The 17974-nt window shown below is 49.7% G+C and overlaps 1 protein-coding gene across 1 annotated transcript in view; it reads left to right on the top strand.

Annotated features, from left to right (window-relative positions):
• Positions 1-4128: 4128 nt before the first annotated feature.
• Positions 4129-17974, top strand: part of LOC137326201 (uncharacterized protein C14orf132) — a 170232-nt gene continuing 156386 nt past the window's right edge. Inside the window, exon 1 of the mRNA XM_067991073.1 lies at positions 4129-4543. Within this exon, the coding sequence (XP_067847174.1) occupies positions 4517-4543 (27 nt within the window). The 5' untranslated portion in view covers positions 4129-4516. The remainder of the gene's footprint in view (positions 4544-17974) is intronic.

Genomic DNA, 17974 nt, shown 5'->3' with positions numbered 1-17974 from the left:
CTGTCACTGTCCCTTTAATCCCATGGGCTTCAATTTTCCGAACAAGTCTATTATGTGGTACTTTATCAAACACCTTTTGAAAGTCCATATACACAACATCAACCGCACTACCCTCATCAACCCTCTCCGTTGCTTCATCAAAGAACTCAATCACATTTGTCAGACGTGATATGTCTTTAACAAATTATTAACCCATGTTCTTCCAAGTGACAATTTTGTCCTGGATTATTGTCTTAAAAGTTTCTCCACCACCGACGTTAGGCTGACTGGCCTGTAATTACCGGGTTTATCCCTCTCCCCTTTTTTGAACAGGGTGTAACATTTGCAATGCTCCAGTCCTCTGGCACCGTCCCCATATCTAAGGAGGATTGGAAGATTGTGGCCAGAGCCTCTGCAATTTCCACCCTTACTTCCCTCAGTAACCGAGGATGCATCCCATCTGGACCGGGTGACTTTTCTTTCTCTCTTTCCCTTTTTTGAATAAACTGTGTTTATTTAACTTGAGGAAACTGGATGGCCTGACATTTGCCGCAGGCAGTTTAAATAACCTCGCCAATTTACAATGACACGACAGTAAAGTCACAGTTTGCTCCTGACCGCTCCTCAGCTCTGAGGTGTCTCTCGGTTAACAACAACAACAGCAACTACTTGCATTTATATAGCGCCTTTAATGTCGTAAAACGTCCCAAGGCGCTTCACAGGAGCGATTATCAAACAAAATTTGACACCGAGCCACATAAGGAGATATTAGGACAGGTGACCAAAAGCTTGGTCAAAGAGGTAGGTTTTGAGGAGCGTCTTAAAGGAGGAGAGAGAGGCGGAGAGGTTTAGGGAGGGAATTCCAGAGCTTGGGGCCGAGGCAGCTGAAGGCACGGCCGCCAATGGCGGAGCGATTAAAATCGGGGATGCGCAAGAGGCCAGAATTGGAGGAGCGCAGAGATCTCGGAGGGTTGTAGGGGCTGGAGGAGGTTACAGAGATAGGGAGGGGCGAGGGCCATGGAGGGATTTGACAACAAGGATGAGAATTTTAAAATCCTGGATGGGGGGTGTGGGAGGGGGGGTGGGGGGGGGCAGGAGAGTGTATAGAACCAGAGTAGAGATACAGGACTCTCCTTTCCCTTCCTCTGTACTTGCCTAAAAACTGTTTAATCTTCAACATCTTCCAGTTCTGACGGAGGGTCTTCGGCCTGAAACGTTAACTCTGTCTCTTTCTCCACAGTCGCTGCCTCACTTGCTGAGCTTCTCCAGCATTTTCTGTTTTTATTTCAGATTTCCAGCATCCGCAGTATTTTGCTTTCGGCAATAAATATCGGCCTTGCCAGCGACGCCCGCAGCCCGAGAATGGATTTTAGAATTTAATCACCGCTCCCATTTCCTCGCACGGGAGGTGCTGGAAATGGGAGACGGCTCCACCAGAGTCAATGCAAGTGGGGGAGGTGTGGGTTGTTGCTTGGGGGGATTGAGGGGGGGGGGGTTGTGGGGATCGCATGTCGGGACACGGCCAGTGGTGGGGGCGGGCGCGGGGCGGGCGCGCACCCCTGGGTCCACCTGCCTTTCTCCGCCACGTTCTCAGGCCACAGGAGGCCTTCTCCTCTTTTCCAGATTTTTCCATGCTTCCCTCCCCCCTCTGCTATTCTGCTGTAACCATCTACACCTCCTCTGGTCCCATCTTTTGTTTCTTCACTTGTCCCATTACCACCTTCCTTTTGCTTGGCACCATCATCCCTTTTGTCATTTAATCGCTCCTGCCCTCCACCCTATCACAGACCTTCCCTTTTGTTCTTTCCTCCCCCCCTCTCCCCCTCTCCTTGCTTAAAAACTGTTAAATTTCTAACTTCATCCAGTTCTGATGAAAGATCATCGACCTGAAACGTTAACTCTGCTTCTCTCTCCACGGAGCATTTTCTGTTTTAATTAAAGTCTTGTTGCCTACTGGTCAGCCTCACTCGGAGGGGGGAGATACAATTCTGCCGCGTGGTGCCCAAAGTGACGGGACGTTCCTTTCTCCCCAACACCAGTCTCAGCACCTTAATGAGCACCTTTGTGTGCGGCTGCATCAAGCTGTGCGTAGACCCCCAGTACACAAAGTGTCACTACGTGCTGAGGTTCTACCTGTCCCCGGTGTTGAGAAGGATGGGCCTGGCCACGCTGCCACGGACCGCTCCGTCCAGTTGGACCGTTCCGCCCCACCTGTCCTTCGTGGAAAAGTTTATGCAAAAAAAACACCTTTGACCACAAGGCGATCAGCAAGTGGTCCGCATGCAACGTCCTCGAGACCCTGAGGGAAAAGGAGATGGTGGATCCTGTCGGTTGGTTCCCCGAGCAGACTGTCAATGTCATTTGGCAGAAAGCCTCATTGCCAGAGCTTTCAAACAAGCACCAAGACCTAGCTTGGCTGGTGGTGAGAAGGGCCCTTCCCGTCAGATCTTTCATGCACCCCCGGACTCTCAGCGCCACAACGCGCTGTCCCCGAGGAGGCTGCGGTGGAGACGAGACCGTCAGCCATCTCCTTCTGGAATGTGCCTTTGCAAAGAAGGTCTGGAGAGAGATGCAGTGGTATCTGTCCAGGTTCGTCCCGAGCAGTTCCGTAACACAGGATTCTGTGCTCTATGGGCTGTTCTCGGGGACGCACCCTGAGACGGACATCAACTGCTGCTGGAAGACCATCAACTCGGTGAAAGACGCCCTTTGGTCTGCCCGAAACTTGCTGGTCTTCCAGTGCAAGGAGCTGTCCTCGACCGAGTGTTGCAGACTGGCACATTCCAAGGTCCAGGACTACGTGCTCCGGGATGCACTGAGGATGGGTGCGGCCGCCGCAAAGGCCCTGTGGGGAAAGGCAACCGTTTAGAGCCTTCCCGCCATTGTATACCGAGGGGCTGCAATCAGGGAAAAACCCCCTCGGGCAGAATGTAAAATTCAAATTGATGTAATGTACCTGTAATGAATCTGTAATCAAAAATCTGTATTGAGTGTAATGCATTGAGGCACCCGAGAGTGTCATGAACTGTAATTATGTACAATGTGTTCATTGAACTGTACTTGGTGTAACCTGCAAATTGTATAATCTGTATAGTGTACATTTGGAATGTGATATGACAACTGTATTGTATGTATTGCTGCAAATTTTATGAATAAAATATATATTTTTTGGAAAATAAAATGAGCACGAGACCATCCCCCCCTACCTGTCCCAGGTGGAGAAGTTCCTGAGGAGGAACCCCTTCGACCACAAGGCCGTCAGACAGTGGACTCGATCGGGCTTTTCTCCGACCAGACGGTCGATGCCATTTGGCAGAACGTCTCTTCCCCAGAACTGACCAACAGGCACCAGAATGTAGCCTGGATGGTGGTGAGAAAGGCCCTCCCAATGCGGTCCTTCCAGCACGCACAAAATCTCAGCGCCACCGCGAGCTGCCCTCCGGCGGGGAGGAGACCATCGTCCACCTCCTGATGGGCTGCCCCTTCGCGCAGAGGGTGGGGAGAGAGATGTGTTGATATCTGTCCTGTAACATCCCCAACGGTTCGGTAACACAGGACGCCGTGGTCTACGGGCTGTTCCCCGGGACGCGCACCGAGACAGGCATCACCTGCGGCTGGAAGACCATCAACTCATTGAAGGAGGCCCTTTGGCCCGCCCGAAACCTGCTGGTCTTCCAGCTGAAGGAGCCGTCCACTAATCGAGTGTTGCCGACTGGCACGCTCCAAGGTGCAGGAGTACGTGCTGCGGGACGCACTGAAGCCAAGTGCGACCTAAACAAAGGCTCTGTGGGGAAAGGCCACCGTGTACGGCCGCCCCACCTTGCACTGTACACCATGAGTCATAAGAAATACTGTGATTAAATTATAATAATGAGATCACTTTGTGTACGATCTGTAATGTTTTGGTTTGAATTGTACTGGTTTGGAGTTGAGATATTTACATTTGAACTGTGTGTATCTTTAAATTCTATGAAATAAAGTATATTTTGAAATAAAAAAGAGACAAAAATCATCTTAAAAAGAACAATAGGCACGGAGCTGCCTACTGAAAGCAGGAAAGAGTAGGGTTTTGTTTCCTGGTTTAGGCCCTGTGTTGCTAAGGGAGTGTTGCCCTAGTAACTAAGTGACAAGAGACACGGCAGTCTGAGAGAATGAAAACAGCACCACATGACTGCTGGATGTAATGGTCTCTCTCCGAGTGGAAGGGTTGTTTTAGATCTCCGTGTGCGTGGAGCAGCTGTTTCAACAGCTCTGTCCGACCTCTAGAAGCAGTGTGGGCACCTCGCTGAACAAATGGCGAGGCAAAACCATCGACTGCTGCAACTGGGGGAAAACAACTCCGAATAAGACCAGAGGAGAGTCAGTCACAAGTGTGTGTGTGTGAGAGAGAGAGAGAGAGAAAGAGAGAAAGAGAGATGAGATCGTCCAGAGGATCCTACTGAACGAGGGTGACTCCCAGCTGCCAGAAGAGGGGATTTATCGCGCCCTGATAACTCTCAACTTTTAGACAAGAGTGGATCTTTAACAGGAGGGCAACATGGATCTTTCATTCATGGCTGCGCAGGTACCTCACCGAGAATTTAAATTGCCCTCGGGGAAGAAAGATTAGAGTGTTTTACCTCTCTCTCTCTCTCTTTTTAAAAAAAAATATCGAGAAATGGAAGCCGGCGTTAAGGGGAAAAGAACTATTTATTCACTTGTTACAGAGATTAAAAGGGATGAATTTCATGACCCAGGCAGTCAATGGAATTCAAGGCATGTTTTTCCTTTCAGAGAGACACAGAGGGCTCTCTCGCCCAGTCACTGGTCTCTCAGGGTGAATATTAAAGAGAGATTTTGCCTCCTCACTGCATGTTCTTTCAGTGTTGTTGGGCGCTGTATAACATTAAGACCCCAGTCCATCACCCTCATGGTTTGATGTTGATGCAGAGAGAGAGAGAGAGGAGGGGGGGGAGCAGGGTCTGCTCGCCCTCATAGTGTTTCTGTGTGCACCTGAATTTTCCCATTTCCTTCTCCATTCCCTCCCCCACCCCCCTCGACTCTCTCAATGATTTTTTTTTTGTTGCGACCCCCTGGTGCTGTTCTCATTCACTTCTCCCCCCGACCCCTCACTCCACACCCCCGACCCCACCCTGACCTTCCGGTACCTTGCCAACGCTGTAGATTGACCCCCCCCCCCCCCCCCGCCCCATTTCCTGTCTTCCTGCCACTACCTCGGAGGGTGTGGGGGAGGAGCGGGGAGGGAGAGAGTGTACAGGCTCTGTGGGGAAAGGCCAGCCCGCCTCGTATTATACACCACAAGAAATAACTGGGTTTGAATTGTAATAACGAGATCACTTTGTGTACGATCCGTAGTGTTTTGGTTTGAATTGTACTGGTTTTGAATTGTGATATTTACGGTGAACTGTGCGTATCCTTAAATTCTATGAAATAAACTATATTTTTAAATAACAAAAAAGGGAGTGAGAGAGAGAGAATGGCCCTCCCTTTTCGGAATGGCGGGGATTGGGATTTTGTGGGGATCGCGGAGGCTGTGATGGGGTGGGGGGGGGGCAGGCTGGGAGGGAGGGAGATAACGGCCCTCCCTTTACAAAGAACTTCAAGGCTGCAACAATGCCCCCAGCTGGTCAATGCGCTGCCTGATCCAGTGCTGGTAAAGAAGGTCGGCCACGGGTCTGATCTCCTGCCTCTGCTGGGTTAGTTGATGGTGATGGTGATGGTGGTGATGGTGATGGTGATGGTGATGATGGTGGTGATGGTGATGGTGATGGTGATGATGGTGGTGGTGATGATGATGGTGGTGATGGTGATTGTGATGAATGTGATGGTGATGATGATGATGGTGATGGTGGTGATGGTGATGATGATGGTGATGACGGTGGTGGCGATGGTGATGATGATGGTGATGGCGATGGTGATGGTGATGATGATGGTGGTGATGGTGATGGTGATGATGGTGGTGGTGATGGTGATGGTGATGGTGATGGTGATGGTGGTGATGGTGATGATGGTGGTGGTGATGGTGATGGCGATGGTGATGGTGATGATGGTGGTGGTGATGGTGATGGTGATGATGGTGGTGGTGATGGTGATGGTGATGATGGTGGTGGTGATGGTGATGGTGGTGATGGTGATGATGGTGGTGGTGATGGTGATGGTGATGGTGATGGTGATGGTGGTGATGGTGATGGTGATGATGGTGGTGGTGATGGTGATGATGGTGGTGGTGATGGTATGGTGATGACGGTGGTGGCAATGGTGATGATGGTGATAACGATGGTGGTAGTGATGATGATGGTGATGGAGCTGATGGTGGTGATGGTAATGGTGCTGTTGGTGATGGTGTTGATGGTGATGGTGCTGATGGTGGTGGTGGTGCTGAAGGTGATAGTGCTGATGGTGGTAATGGTGGTGGTGGTGATGATGATGATGGTGATGCTGATGATGGTGATGGTGCTGATGGTGGTGATGGTGATGGTGGTGATGGTGATGGTGGTGATGATGATGATGAACGTGATGGTGATGGTGATTGTGATGAATGTGATGGTGATGATGATGGTGATGATGGTGATGGTGGTGATGCTGATGCTGATGGTGGTGATGGTGATGATGATGGTGATGGTGGTGAGGGTGAGGGTGATTGTGGTGTGGGTGATGGTGATGGTGATGGTGGTGATGGTAATGATGGTGATGGTGATGGTGATGATGATGATGGTGGTGATAATGGTGGTGTCGATGTTGATGATGATTGTTTTGATGATCATCATGATGGTGATGGTGATGATGGTGATGATGATGATGGTGATGATGATGATGGTGATGATGATGATGATGAACGTGATGGTGATGATGATGGTGATTGTGATGAATGTGATGGTGATGATGATGATGGTGATGGTGGCGATGGTGATGATGATGGTGATGGTGGTGATGATGATGGTGATGGTGGCGATGGTGATGATGATGGTGGTGGTGGTGAGGGTGATGATGATGGTGATGGTGGTGAGGGTGATGATGGTGATGGTGGTGAGGGTGATGATGGTGATGGTGATGATAATGATGATGGTGGTGATGGTGATGATGGTGATGATGATGATGGTGGTGAGGGTGAGGGTGATGGTGGTGAAGGTGATGGTGATGGTGGTGAGGGTGATGGTGATGGTGATCATGGTGGTGAAGGTGATAGTGATGGTGGTGAGGGTGAGGGTGATGGTGATGGTGGTGAGGGTGATGGTTCTGGAGATGAGGGTGATGGTGATGATGTTGATGATGATGGTGATGGTGTGGGTGATGATGATGGTGAGGGTGCTGGTGATGGCGATGATGGTGATGATGATGGTGAGGGTGCTGGTGATGGTGGTGATGGTGATGGTGATCATGGTGGTGAGGGTGATGGTGATGATGGTGATGATGATGGTGAGGGTGATGGTGATGGTGATGGTGGTGATGGTGATGGTGATCATGGTGGTGATGGTGGTGAGGGTGATGGTGATGATGATGGTGATGGTGGTGATGGTGATGGTGATGGTGATCATGGTGGTGATGGTAATGGTGGCCATAGTGATGATGAGGGTGATGGTGATGGTGGTGATGGTGATGGTGATCATGGTGGTGATGGTGATGGTGGTGATGGTGATGATGAGGGTGATGGTGATGGTGGTGATGGTGGTGATGGTGATGGTGATCATGGTGGTGATGGTGGTGATGGTGATGATGATGGTGAGGGTGATGGTGATGGTGGTGATGGTGGTGATGGTGATGGTGATCATGGTGGTGATGGTGATGGTGGTGATGGTGATCATGGTGGTGATGGTGATCATGGTGGTGATGGTGATGATGGTGATCATGGTGGTGATGGTGATGGTGATGGTGGTGATGGTGATCATGGTGGTGATGGTTATGGTGGTGATGGTGGTGATGGTGATGATGATGGTGAGGGTGATGGTGATGGTGGTGATGGTGGTGATAGTGATGGTGATGGAGGTGATGGTGATGGTGGTGATGGTGATCATGGTGGTGATGGTGATGGTGGTGATGGTGGTGATGGTGATGATGATGGTGAGGGTGATGGTGATGATGGTGATAATGATAATGGTGGTGATGGTGGTGATGATGATCATGGTGCTGATGGTGATGGTGGTGATGGTGATCATGGTGGTGATGGTGATCATGGTGGTGATGGCGATCATGGTGGTGATGGTGATGATGGTGATGGTGATGGTGATCATGGTGGTGATGGTGATGGTGATGGTGGTGATGGTGATCATGGTGGTGATGGTGATGGTGGTGATGGTGGTGATGGTGATGATGATGGTGAGGGTGATGGTGATGATGGTGGTGATGGTGATGATGATGGTGAGGGTGATGGTGATGGTGGTGATGGTGGTGATAGTGATGGTGATGGAGATGGTGGTGATGGTGATGGTGATGGAGGTGATGGTGATGGTGGTGATGGTGATCATGGTGGTGATGGTGGTGATGGTGATGATGATGGTGAGGGTGATGGTGATGATGGTGATGATGATGATGGTGGTGATGGTGGTGATGGTGATGATGATGGTGAGTGTGATGGTGATGGTGGTGATGGTGGTGATGGTGATGGTGATCATGGTGGTGATGGTGATGGTGGTGATGGTGATGGTGATCATGGTGGTGATGGTGATGGTGGTGATGGTGATGGTGATCATGGTGGTGATGGTGATCATGGTGGTGATGGTGATCATGGTGGTGATGGTGATGGTGGTGATGGTGATGGTGATCATGGTGGTGATGGTGATGGTGGTGATGGTGATCATGGTGGTGATGGTGATCATGGTGGTGATGGCGATCATGGTGGTGATGGTGATCATGGTGGTGATGGTGATGGTGGTGATGGTGATCATGGTGGTGATGGTGATCATGGTGGTGATGGCAATCATGGTGGTGATGGTGATGATGGTGATGGTGATGGTGATCATGGTGGTGATGGTGATGGTGATGGTGGTGATGGTGATCATGGTGGTGATGGTGATGGTGGTGATGGTGGTGATGGTGATGATGATGGTGATGCTGATGGTGGTGATGGTGGTGATGGTGATGATGATGGTGAGGGTGATGGTGATGGTGATGGTGATCATGGTGGTGATGGTGATGGTGATGGAGGTGATGGTGGTGATGGTGATCATGGTGGTGATGGTGGTGATGGTGGTGATGGTGATGATGATGATGAGGGTGATGGTGATGGTGATGGTGGTGATGGTGGTGATGGTGATGATGATGGTGAGGGTGATGGTGATGGTGATGGTGGTGATGGTGATGGTGGTGATGGTGATGATGATGGTGGTGGTGGTGATGGTGGTGATGGTGATGATGATGGTGGTGATGGTGATGGTGGTGATGGTGGTGATGTTGGTGGTGATGGTGATCATGGTGGTGATGGTGATGGTGGTGATGGTGATCATGATGGTGATGGTGATGGTGGTGATGGTGATGGTGATCATGGTGGTGATGGTGATGGTGGTGATGGTGATCATGGTGGTGATGGTGATGGTGGTGATGGTGATGGTGATGGTGATCATGGTGGTGATGGTGATGGTGGTGATGGTGATCATGGTGGTGATGGTGATGGTGGTGATGGTGATCATGGTGGTGATGGTGATGGTGGTGATGGTGATCATGGTGGTGATGGTGATGATGGTGATGGTGATCATGGTGGTGATGGTGATGGTGATGTTGGTGATGGTGATCGTGGTGGTGATGGTGATGGTGATGTTGGTGATGGTGATCATGGTGGTGATGGTGATGGTGGTGATGGTGATCATGGTGGTGATGGTGGTGATGGTGGTGATGGTGATGATGATGATGAGGGTGATGGTGATGGTGATGGTGGTGATGGTGGTGATGGTGATGATGATGGTGAGGGTGATGGTGATGGTGATGGTGGTGATGGTGATGGTGGTGGTGGTGGTGGTGATGGTGGTGATGGTGATGATGATGGTGGTGATGGTGATGGTGGTGATGGTGGTGATGTTGGTGGTGATGGTGATCATGGTGGTGATGGTGATGGTGGTGATGGTGATCATGATGGTGATGGTGATGGTGGTGATGGTGATGGTGATCATGGTGGTGATGGTGATGGTGGTGATGGTGATCATGGTGGTGATGGTGATGGTGGTGATGGTGATGGTGATGGTGATCATGGTGGTGATGGTGATGGTGGTGATGGTGATCATGGTGGTGATGGTGATGGTGGTGATGGTGATCATGGTGGTGATGGTGATGGTGGTGATGGTGATCATGGTGGTGATGGTGATGATGGTGATGGTGATCATGGTGGTGATGGTGATGGTGATGTTGGTGATGGTGATCGTGGTGGTGATGGTGATGGTGATGTTGGTGATGGTGATCATGGTGGTGATGGTGATGGTGGTGATGGTGATCATGGTGGTGATGATAATGGTGGTGATGGTGATCATGGTGGTGATGGTGATGGTGGTGATGGTGATGGTGGTGATGGTGATGGTGGTGATGGTGATGGTGGTGATGGTGATGGTGGTGATGGTGATCATGGTGGTGATGGTGATGGTGATGTTGGTGATGGTGATCATGGTGGTGATGGTGATGTTGGTGATGGTGATCATGGTGGTGATGATAATGGTGGTGATGGTGATCATGGTGGTGATGGTGATGGTGGTGATGGTGATGGTGGTGATGGTGATGGTGGTGATGGTGATGGTGATGGTGATGGTGATGGTGGTGATGATGTGTGTGGGGATGGGGCATTCTAAATTGGTTGCAGCCCTAGAAGAGGGGAAAGCCACCTAGGGTTCCTGCCCCTGATTGCCATCTATTAACTACCCCTGACCACCCCACCCCACCTTGCGGGAAGCTGCTTAGGTATTGGATGAGGAGGGGGTTGGCTTTGGCTGCGGTGCCCCCCCCCCATAACTGTCAGGACTGGGATGTGAGAGTGGGATCCCAAACGGCAGCACCTGTAGAATAACCCCCAGCAAGAGCCAGTACCATAGAAGGAGGACAAAAGGGTAGAAAACAGGGATGAGGGGAGTCAAGAACAGTGTGTGATTCGAAGCCTGTTGATCTGTTCTTGTCCCTTTGCTTCATGCCCGTTCCCTGGATAGAATATGAATCATGCAACTTAACGCCCTTCATCATTTAATTGCACTTCTCAGCAATGTGATAAAGTTAACAGGATCGGCTTGTAACCTGTTGCTCCCCCGGTATCGGCACACTTGGGGCTAAATTCGGCTGTGAATCAAACTCTGACCCTTGACCTTGCTGCTTGAGGGAACGGGCCCCGACCTCAGGCGGGTTGCTGAGGAGACTATAAACGTACGTCAGAGGGGAAAGGTCATCCGTGCCCCCCCCCCCAGGAGGACGGGGAATGAGGCTGGGAACGGAATGTCCGAGCTGTGGGGACGAACAATGAGGGGGAATCTTGTCTGGCCCCGGACTTCGGCTGTTCACACCCGGAACCGTTGACTCCTCGTTGGATGTGATTCTAGTGGGGCGGGGCTTGGGGGGGGTGGGCTAACCCTACTCCCCACCCACCAATCGCCGATACTTTTAGAACTAATAAACAAAAGGGTTGAAAGAACATGTTAAAAAAAAAACACATTTCTTTTTAATGCCCCGACGATTTTTCTCCCCGGCCGTTGCTTGCAGCTGTCTCCTGGAGATTAATCTATAATTTTTGGAGACTCCAGGGGCAATCTGGAGGGTTGCCCACTCTCCTCAGGGTTGATGAAGAGAGGTACCAAGGGAGAGAAAGTTCCAGAGTGGGTGAGGGGAGGGAGATGGGCTGAACGTGGTGTCACCAGTAAAGAAATGAAAGACTTGCATTTACACAGCGCTTTTCGTGACCTCAGGGCGTCCCAAAGCCAATGAAGTGCCTTTGAAGTGTGGTCACTAACGTGGGGGAAGTACACAGAAGGGGCGATTTTAACCCTACTGGCCAGGCAGTTAAAATCGTCCGGGAGACTAACCGGCCGGTTGGAAGAGTGGGGGATACGTCGTTCCCCACCCCCCCCCCCCCCCGCCCCCCCCCTCAAAGACCAGACTGTGCGGATCGAAGCAGGACAGGAGGAAGCCCCAGCTGGCGATGCAAAGCCAAACCCTCACCCCCCCGCTCTCCCCCAAACCCCCTTCCACCCAGGTAGTAACATGGCAGATTGGTGAGGAAACGGGGGAGAGGGTTTCCCATTTCCCGGCTCGTTAACGGTTCCTCATTAGAAGAATAGAAAAGCAGAATGTTTTTTAAAAGGTGAGAGACTAAGAAATGTTCAGAGGGATTTGGGTGTCCTTGTACATGAATCACAGAAAGTTAACATGAGGTACAGCAAGCAATTAGGAAGGGAAATTGTATGTTAGTCTTTATTGCAGGGGGGTTGGAGTACAAGAGTAAGACAGTTTTGCTGAAATTATATAGGGCTCTGGTGAGACCACATCTGGAGTACTGTGTACAGTTTTGGTCTCCTTATCTAAGGAAGGATATACTTGTCTTAGAGACAGTGCAACAAAGGTTTACTAGATTGATTCCTGGGATGAGAGGGTTGTCCTATGAGGAGAGATTGAGTAGAATGGGCCTATATTCTCTGGAGTTTGTAAGAATGAGAGGTAATTTCATTGAACCATATAAAATTCTTAGAGGGCTTGGCAGGGTAGATGCTGAGAGGTTGTTTCCCCTGGCTGGAGAGTCTAGAACTCGGGGGCATAGTCTCAGGATAAGGGGTCGGACATTTTTTGACTGAGATGAGGAGGAATTTCTTCACTCAGAGGGTTGTGAATCTTTGGAATTCTCTACCCCATAGGGCTGTGACTTCTTAGTCATTGAGTGTATTCAAGACTGAGATGGATAGATTTTTAGACTCTAGGGGAATCAGGGATATGGGGATCGGGCAGGAAAGTGGAGTTGAGGTCGAAGATCAGCTATGATCTGATTGAATAGCGGAGCAGGCTCGAGGGGCCATATGGCCTACTCCTGCTCCTATTTCTTATGTTCTTATGTCTTTGGTCTCGATGAGTTAATTTCCTGTCAGGTTGTCATGGCGGGCGATCGTTGGTGGGATGGGGATTCCGGCTGCCAATCAGGGCAGCCCAATGGCTAGCCTCCCAAATCCTGAGGTTGTGGGGGCAGTTGCGTAAAGCGGGTGGGTGGGCCAGAGTGGCACTCCTGGGAATGGTGGCAGGTGGGCGGGGGGAGGGGGGCGTGAACCGGTGGAGCAGGACTTTGTCTCTGAGATGACCGGTCACAGCGGCCAAAGGTGACCCGAGACTGGCCAGATTTTCGGAGGTTGAAACTTCCTTGCTTGCACTGCGTCCAATGGCCACAGGCCTTTCTCCTATTTGTGGGCCCCAGGGATCAGTTCCTGGCTTGTTACACAGACCTGCACCGCGCAAGGCGTACCAGGCACCGGGTAACCTGCAGGGGTGGAATTCCGGACGATGACAACATCCCACAAGGACCCATTTCCCTCCCCCTCCCCCATTTTTGGGATCGTCTCCAGGAGAGGGCACCAGACACGAGAAACCCCTCTCCTCCACTTCCAGTGGGATTAGGGCGCACCCAAAGCAATGGGGGCCTGTCCCAAATTACAGCCCGCACTCCACTACTGAACTGCTGTTGCCCCCTGACCCAGGGATGGGTAAACCTGGACAGAACTCCCTGCGAGTGAGGGATGGGCTAATCAGTCACGTTGCGGGGGTTTGGGGAGGGGATCTTTGCATTTACCCTCTGCTCTTCTGGGTTATTGAGCGTGGAGTATAAACAGGGCCGTCGCTTTAGATAACTGCTTAGTGAATCTCTGCTGGAGGCTGCATGTGGGACAATCTCCTGCGAGCAACACCCCAGGAGAAAAATCATTGGGGCGTTAAAAAAAAGGTACACTTTTAAAATTTTCTTTGAACACTTTCATTTATTAATTATAAAAATGTCGGAGATGGTTGTGGGGGGTAAAAAGACTATTCGACTGGGCTGGATTTGGGAGGTCATGTGATGAAACCTCCAGGAATATACCCAACCAGAGTTGGCAACCCTGTCCCCCTAAGAAGTCTCCTTAAAATCTACCCCTTGGACTGTGCCTCAGGACACCTCCCCCAACTCCCCTCCTGTTCCTGCTTACATCTGACCCCAGCTGCGAATCACCTTGGGATATTTGGCAACGTGAAAGGACAATTGTTATTTTCTTTGCTCTCAGCCCCGTACTCTGTGACGCTGAAGCAAACACTAATATCCCAGCGATAAATCTACTCAAACATCAGTGATGGATTTATCACTGGGACATTAACTGCTAAATGAAACACCTCAAACACAATCTTTAATTAATGTAATAACATTTTATTTCTGCATGCACCTCCTGTCAGCCTGTTCCATTATAAACTTCTGCATTCACATTTATAATGGAAACTGCTTACATAAACTTGTCATACTGTAATTGCACTCATCTCCCAGTGGAGGCACCACATAGGAGCAGGAGTGGGCCATTCGGCCCCTCGAGCCTGCTCTGCCATTCAATCAGGTCGTGGCTGATCTTTGACCTCAACTCCACTTTCCCACCCGATCCCCATATCCCTTGATTCCCCTAGCGTCCAAAAATCTATCGATCTCAGTCTTGAATATACTCAACGACTCAGCATCCCCAGCCCCTTGGGGTAGAGAATTCCAAAGATTCACAACCCTCTGAGTGAAGAAATTCCTCCTCATCTCAGTCTTGAATGGCCGACCCCGTATCGTGCGACTATGCCCCCTAGTTCTAAACTCTCTTCCTGTTAAACCCCCATTCAATCAGATTGTGGCTGATCTGCTCCTCAACTCCATTTACCTGCCTTTGTTCCATATCCCTTGATACCCTTACCCAACAAAAGTTTATCGATCTCAGTCTTGAAAGGTCCGATTGGCCCCCAGCACCCACAACCCTTTGTGGTGGGGGTGGGGGGAGAGGTCCATATTTCTACTGCCCTTTGTGTGATGAAGTGTCTCCTGATTTCCCTCTTGTCCTCTTGTTCTGCATTCCCTCACCAGAGGAAATAGTTCCTCTCTATCTACCCTGTCGAAGCCTTTTAACATTTTAAACATTTAAGCAGCCATCAGGTCACCCCTCAATCTACTAATCCCAAGGGAATACAAGCCGAGTTTCTGCAACCTGTCCTCAGAATTTAACCCTCTAAACCCCGGTATCACTCACTACAGCCCCACCACTAGCAGGAGGATATAATTACAGCGTGACAGGTCTCCATAGGCAGTTCTGTTGCACAGATAAAAGGAATGCAGTCGACATGGCGGATATGGATTTTCAGAAGGTGTTCGATAAGGCGACTCAGCATCTCCCGCGGGGCTGTCGATCGACGTTACTGTCATCGCCAGAATAAACTATCTCCATTGGCAACTGAGACAGAGTTAATGCCAGTAAAGGTGCTTGTGACTCCTCTGCTGTTGATTCTGCTCGTATGAAAGAAAGAACAGGGAGTTCCTGGTCAATATTTATCCCTCAGCCAACATTACCAAAATGGATTATCTGCTCATTATCACATTGCTGTTTGTGGGATCTTTCGGTGCACAAATTGGTTGCCGCATTTCCTGCATTACAAAGGTGATTGCACTTGGAAAAGTACTTCATTGATTGTAAAGCACTTTGGGACGTCCTGAGGTTGTGAAAGGCGCTATATAAATGCAAGTCTTTCTTTATTGAAACAAAAGCATTGAACTTAGCATCTTTTTAACACATTTTCCTTTTTAAAAATAAAAAGATTACCGATGAAGAGATGGTCTTTATCGATAACACTATGATGTCAATCACTGAGGCTTGAGACATCTGTTTCCATGGTGAATCTCTGCCAGCGACAGGGCCACATCCAATGGCTCTTGATAGATGAGAGCCTCGTTCAGTTAAGACAAGTGAACTGTCATGAAGGCCGAGTTGAAACCTAATACAGCGGGCTGGATCGTTGACTGGTTACCATAGCAACATTGCACCCGACAGAGAGAAAAAAAATCTAACTTCATCTGAGAGAAAAATCGATGTTTCAGGCTACCTTAATTAGATTAGAAACACAGGCCGCTGCAAAGAGACTGAGATAAATGCGTCTGCAAACAGCAAATTCACTCCCACCCCCCCACCCCGACTCGTACAAGGCACTTAAAACAATTGATTAATCGCCAGGTGGATTGGCCGAACACAACTGCCTTCAGTACGACAGGCCATCTGTTTATCTGCCTGTCTCCCTTTTCAGGCTTTGCTAATTCAATTCTATTTTGGAAAGATACAGTTACACAAAGAAAGACTTGCATTTATATAGTGCCTTTCACGACCTCAGGATGTCCCAAAGCGCTTTGCAGACAATGAAGTATTTTTGAAGCGTAGTCACTGTTGTGATGTTGGAAACGCGGCAGCCAAATTGCGCACAGCAAGATCCCACAAACAGCAATGTGATAATGACCAGATAATCTGTTTTTTTTTTTAAATGACATTGGTTGAGGGATAAATATTGGCCCAGGACACTGGGGAGAACTCCCCTGCTCTTCTTTGAAGTGGTGCAGCGGGATCTTTCACATCTCCCTGAGAGGGCCTTGGTTTAACAGGGTGCGCCTCGTCCATAAGATGGCACCACTTCCGTCCTACGTGGGCCATGCAGAATCTGAGATGCAAATTATTTCTGTCTGTAAGAGCTGCATCTCACAGATTGCAGAGGTTTGGGTATCTGGCAGGAGTTACAACAAGGCAACGAGGGGTCTCTGACCGCCCCGACTGTCCCCCTTCCAGTGAGGCGAAAGGAATTATTTTCAGTTTCCAAAGCTTGTCATTCATCAACATGCCAGTAGTACCCAGGGGTTAAGCAAAATAACGGCCAGGTGAAGGCTCTTCGATGGTGCTGGGACTCTGTTGTCTCCAGGCACATGGGAGCTCCTCTCAACGCTCCTGAACAAATACCAATAATGACTGGAGATGAAGATATCCTCACTGAACTCATAGAACGATAGAGCACAGAAGGAGGCCCATTGTACCTGTACCGGCTCTTTGAAAGAGCTCTCCAATTAGTCCCACTCCCCCCTGCTCTTTCCCCATAGCCCTGCAAATGATTCCTTTTCAAGTATTTATCCGATTCCCTTTTGAAAGTTATTATTGAATCTGCTTCCACCGCCCTTTCAGGCAGCGCATTCCAGATCATAACAACTCGCTGTGTAAAGAAAATTTTCCTCATCTCCCCTCTGGTTCTTTTGCCGATCACCTTAAATCTGTGTCCTCTGGTTATCGACCCTCCTGCCACTGGAAACAGTTTCTCTATCAAAATTTTCAACACCACAATGCGATGGGCCGAAAGGCCTCTTTCTGTGTTGTAAGGTTCTATGAGTCTAATTTAAAAGCCTTACTATCTTTTCAGACCTCAAATGGACTCATACATCTTCCCCATCACAGGAGCTGCCTCCCCAACCCGCAGTTTCCTCTCCTGCACGAAGTATTTATTTTCCTCTCAACGACTCTTAGCTCTCTCTCTGTCTCTTTCTCTCTCTGTCTCTCTCTCTCTTCCTTTTTTTCTCGCTCTATCTCCCTGTCTCTCTCGCTCTCTCCCTTTTTCTCTGTCTCTCTGTCTCTGTCTCTTCCTTTCTTTCTCTCTCCCTCTGTCTCTTTCTCTGTCTCTCTCTCCCTTTCTCTCTCTCTGTCTCTTTCCCCTTCTCTCTGTCTCTGTCTCTTTCCCTTTCTCTGTCTCTGTCTCTCTCCCTTTCTCTCTCTCTGTCTCTCTCCCTTTCTCCCTGACTCTCTCTCTTCCTTTCTTTCTCTTTCTCTCTGTGTCTCTCTATCTCTCTCCCTTTCTCTCTCTCTGTCTCTCTCTTTCTCCCTTTCTCTCCCTCTGACTCTCTCTCTCTCTCCCTTTCTCTCTCTCTCTCACTGTCTCTCTCTCTGTCTCTCTCTCTCTCTCTCTCGCTTTCTCTCTTGGGCAGAAGGCCAGCCAAGCCTCCAACAAAGGCTCACTCTGTGCATGTCTCGGCTGCAAAACAAGTTTT

Source organism: Heptranchias perlo, chromosome 10, assembly GCF_035084215.1.
Source record: "Heptranchias perlo isolate sHepPer1 chromosome 10, sHepPer1.hap1, whole genome shotgun sequence".
NCBI classification, from domain to species: domain Eukaryota; kingdom Metazoa; phylum Chordata; class Chondrichthyes; order Hexanchiformes; family Hexanchidae; genus Heptranchias; species Heptranchias perlo.
The sequence above is the reverse complement of the archived record's forward strand: the minus strand, read 5'-3'. Positions and strand labels throughout refer to the sequence as shown.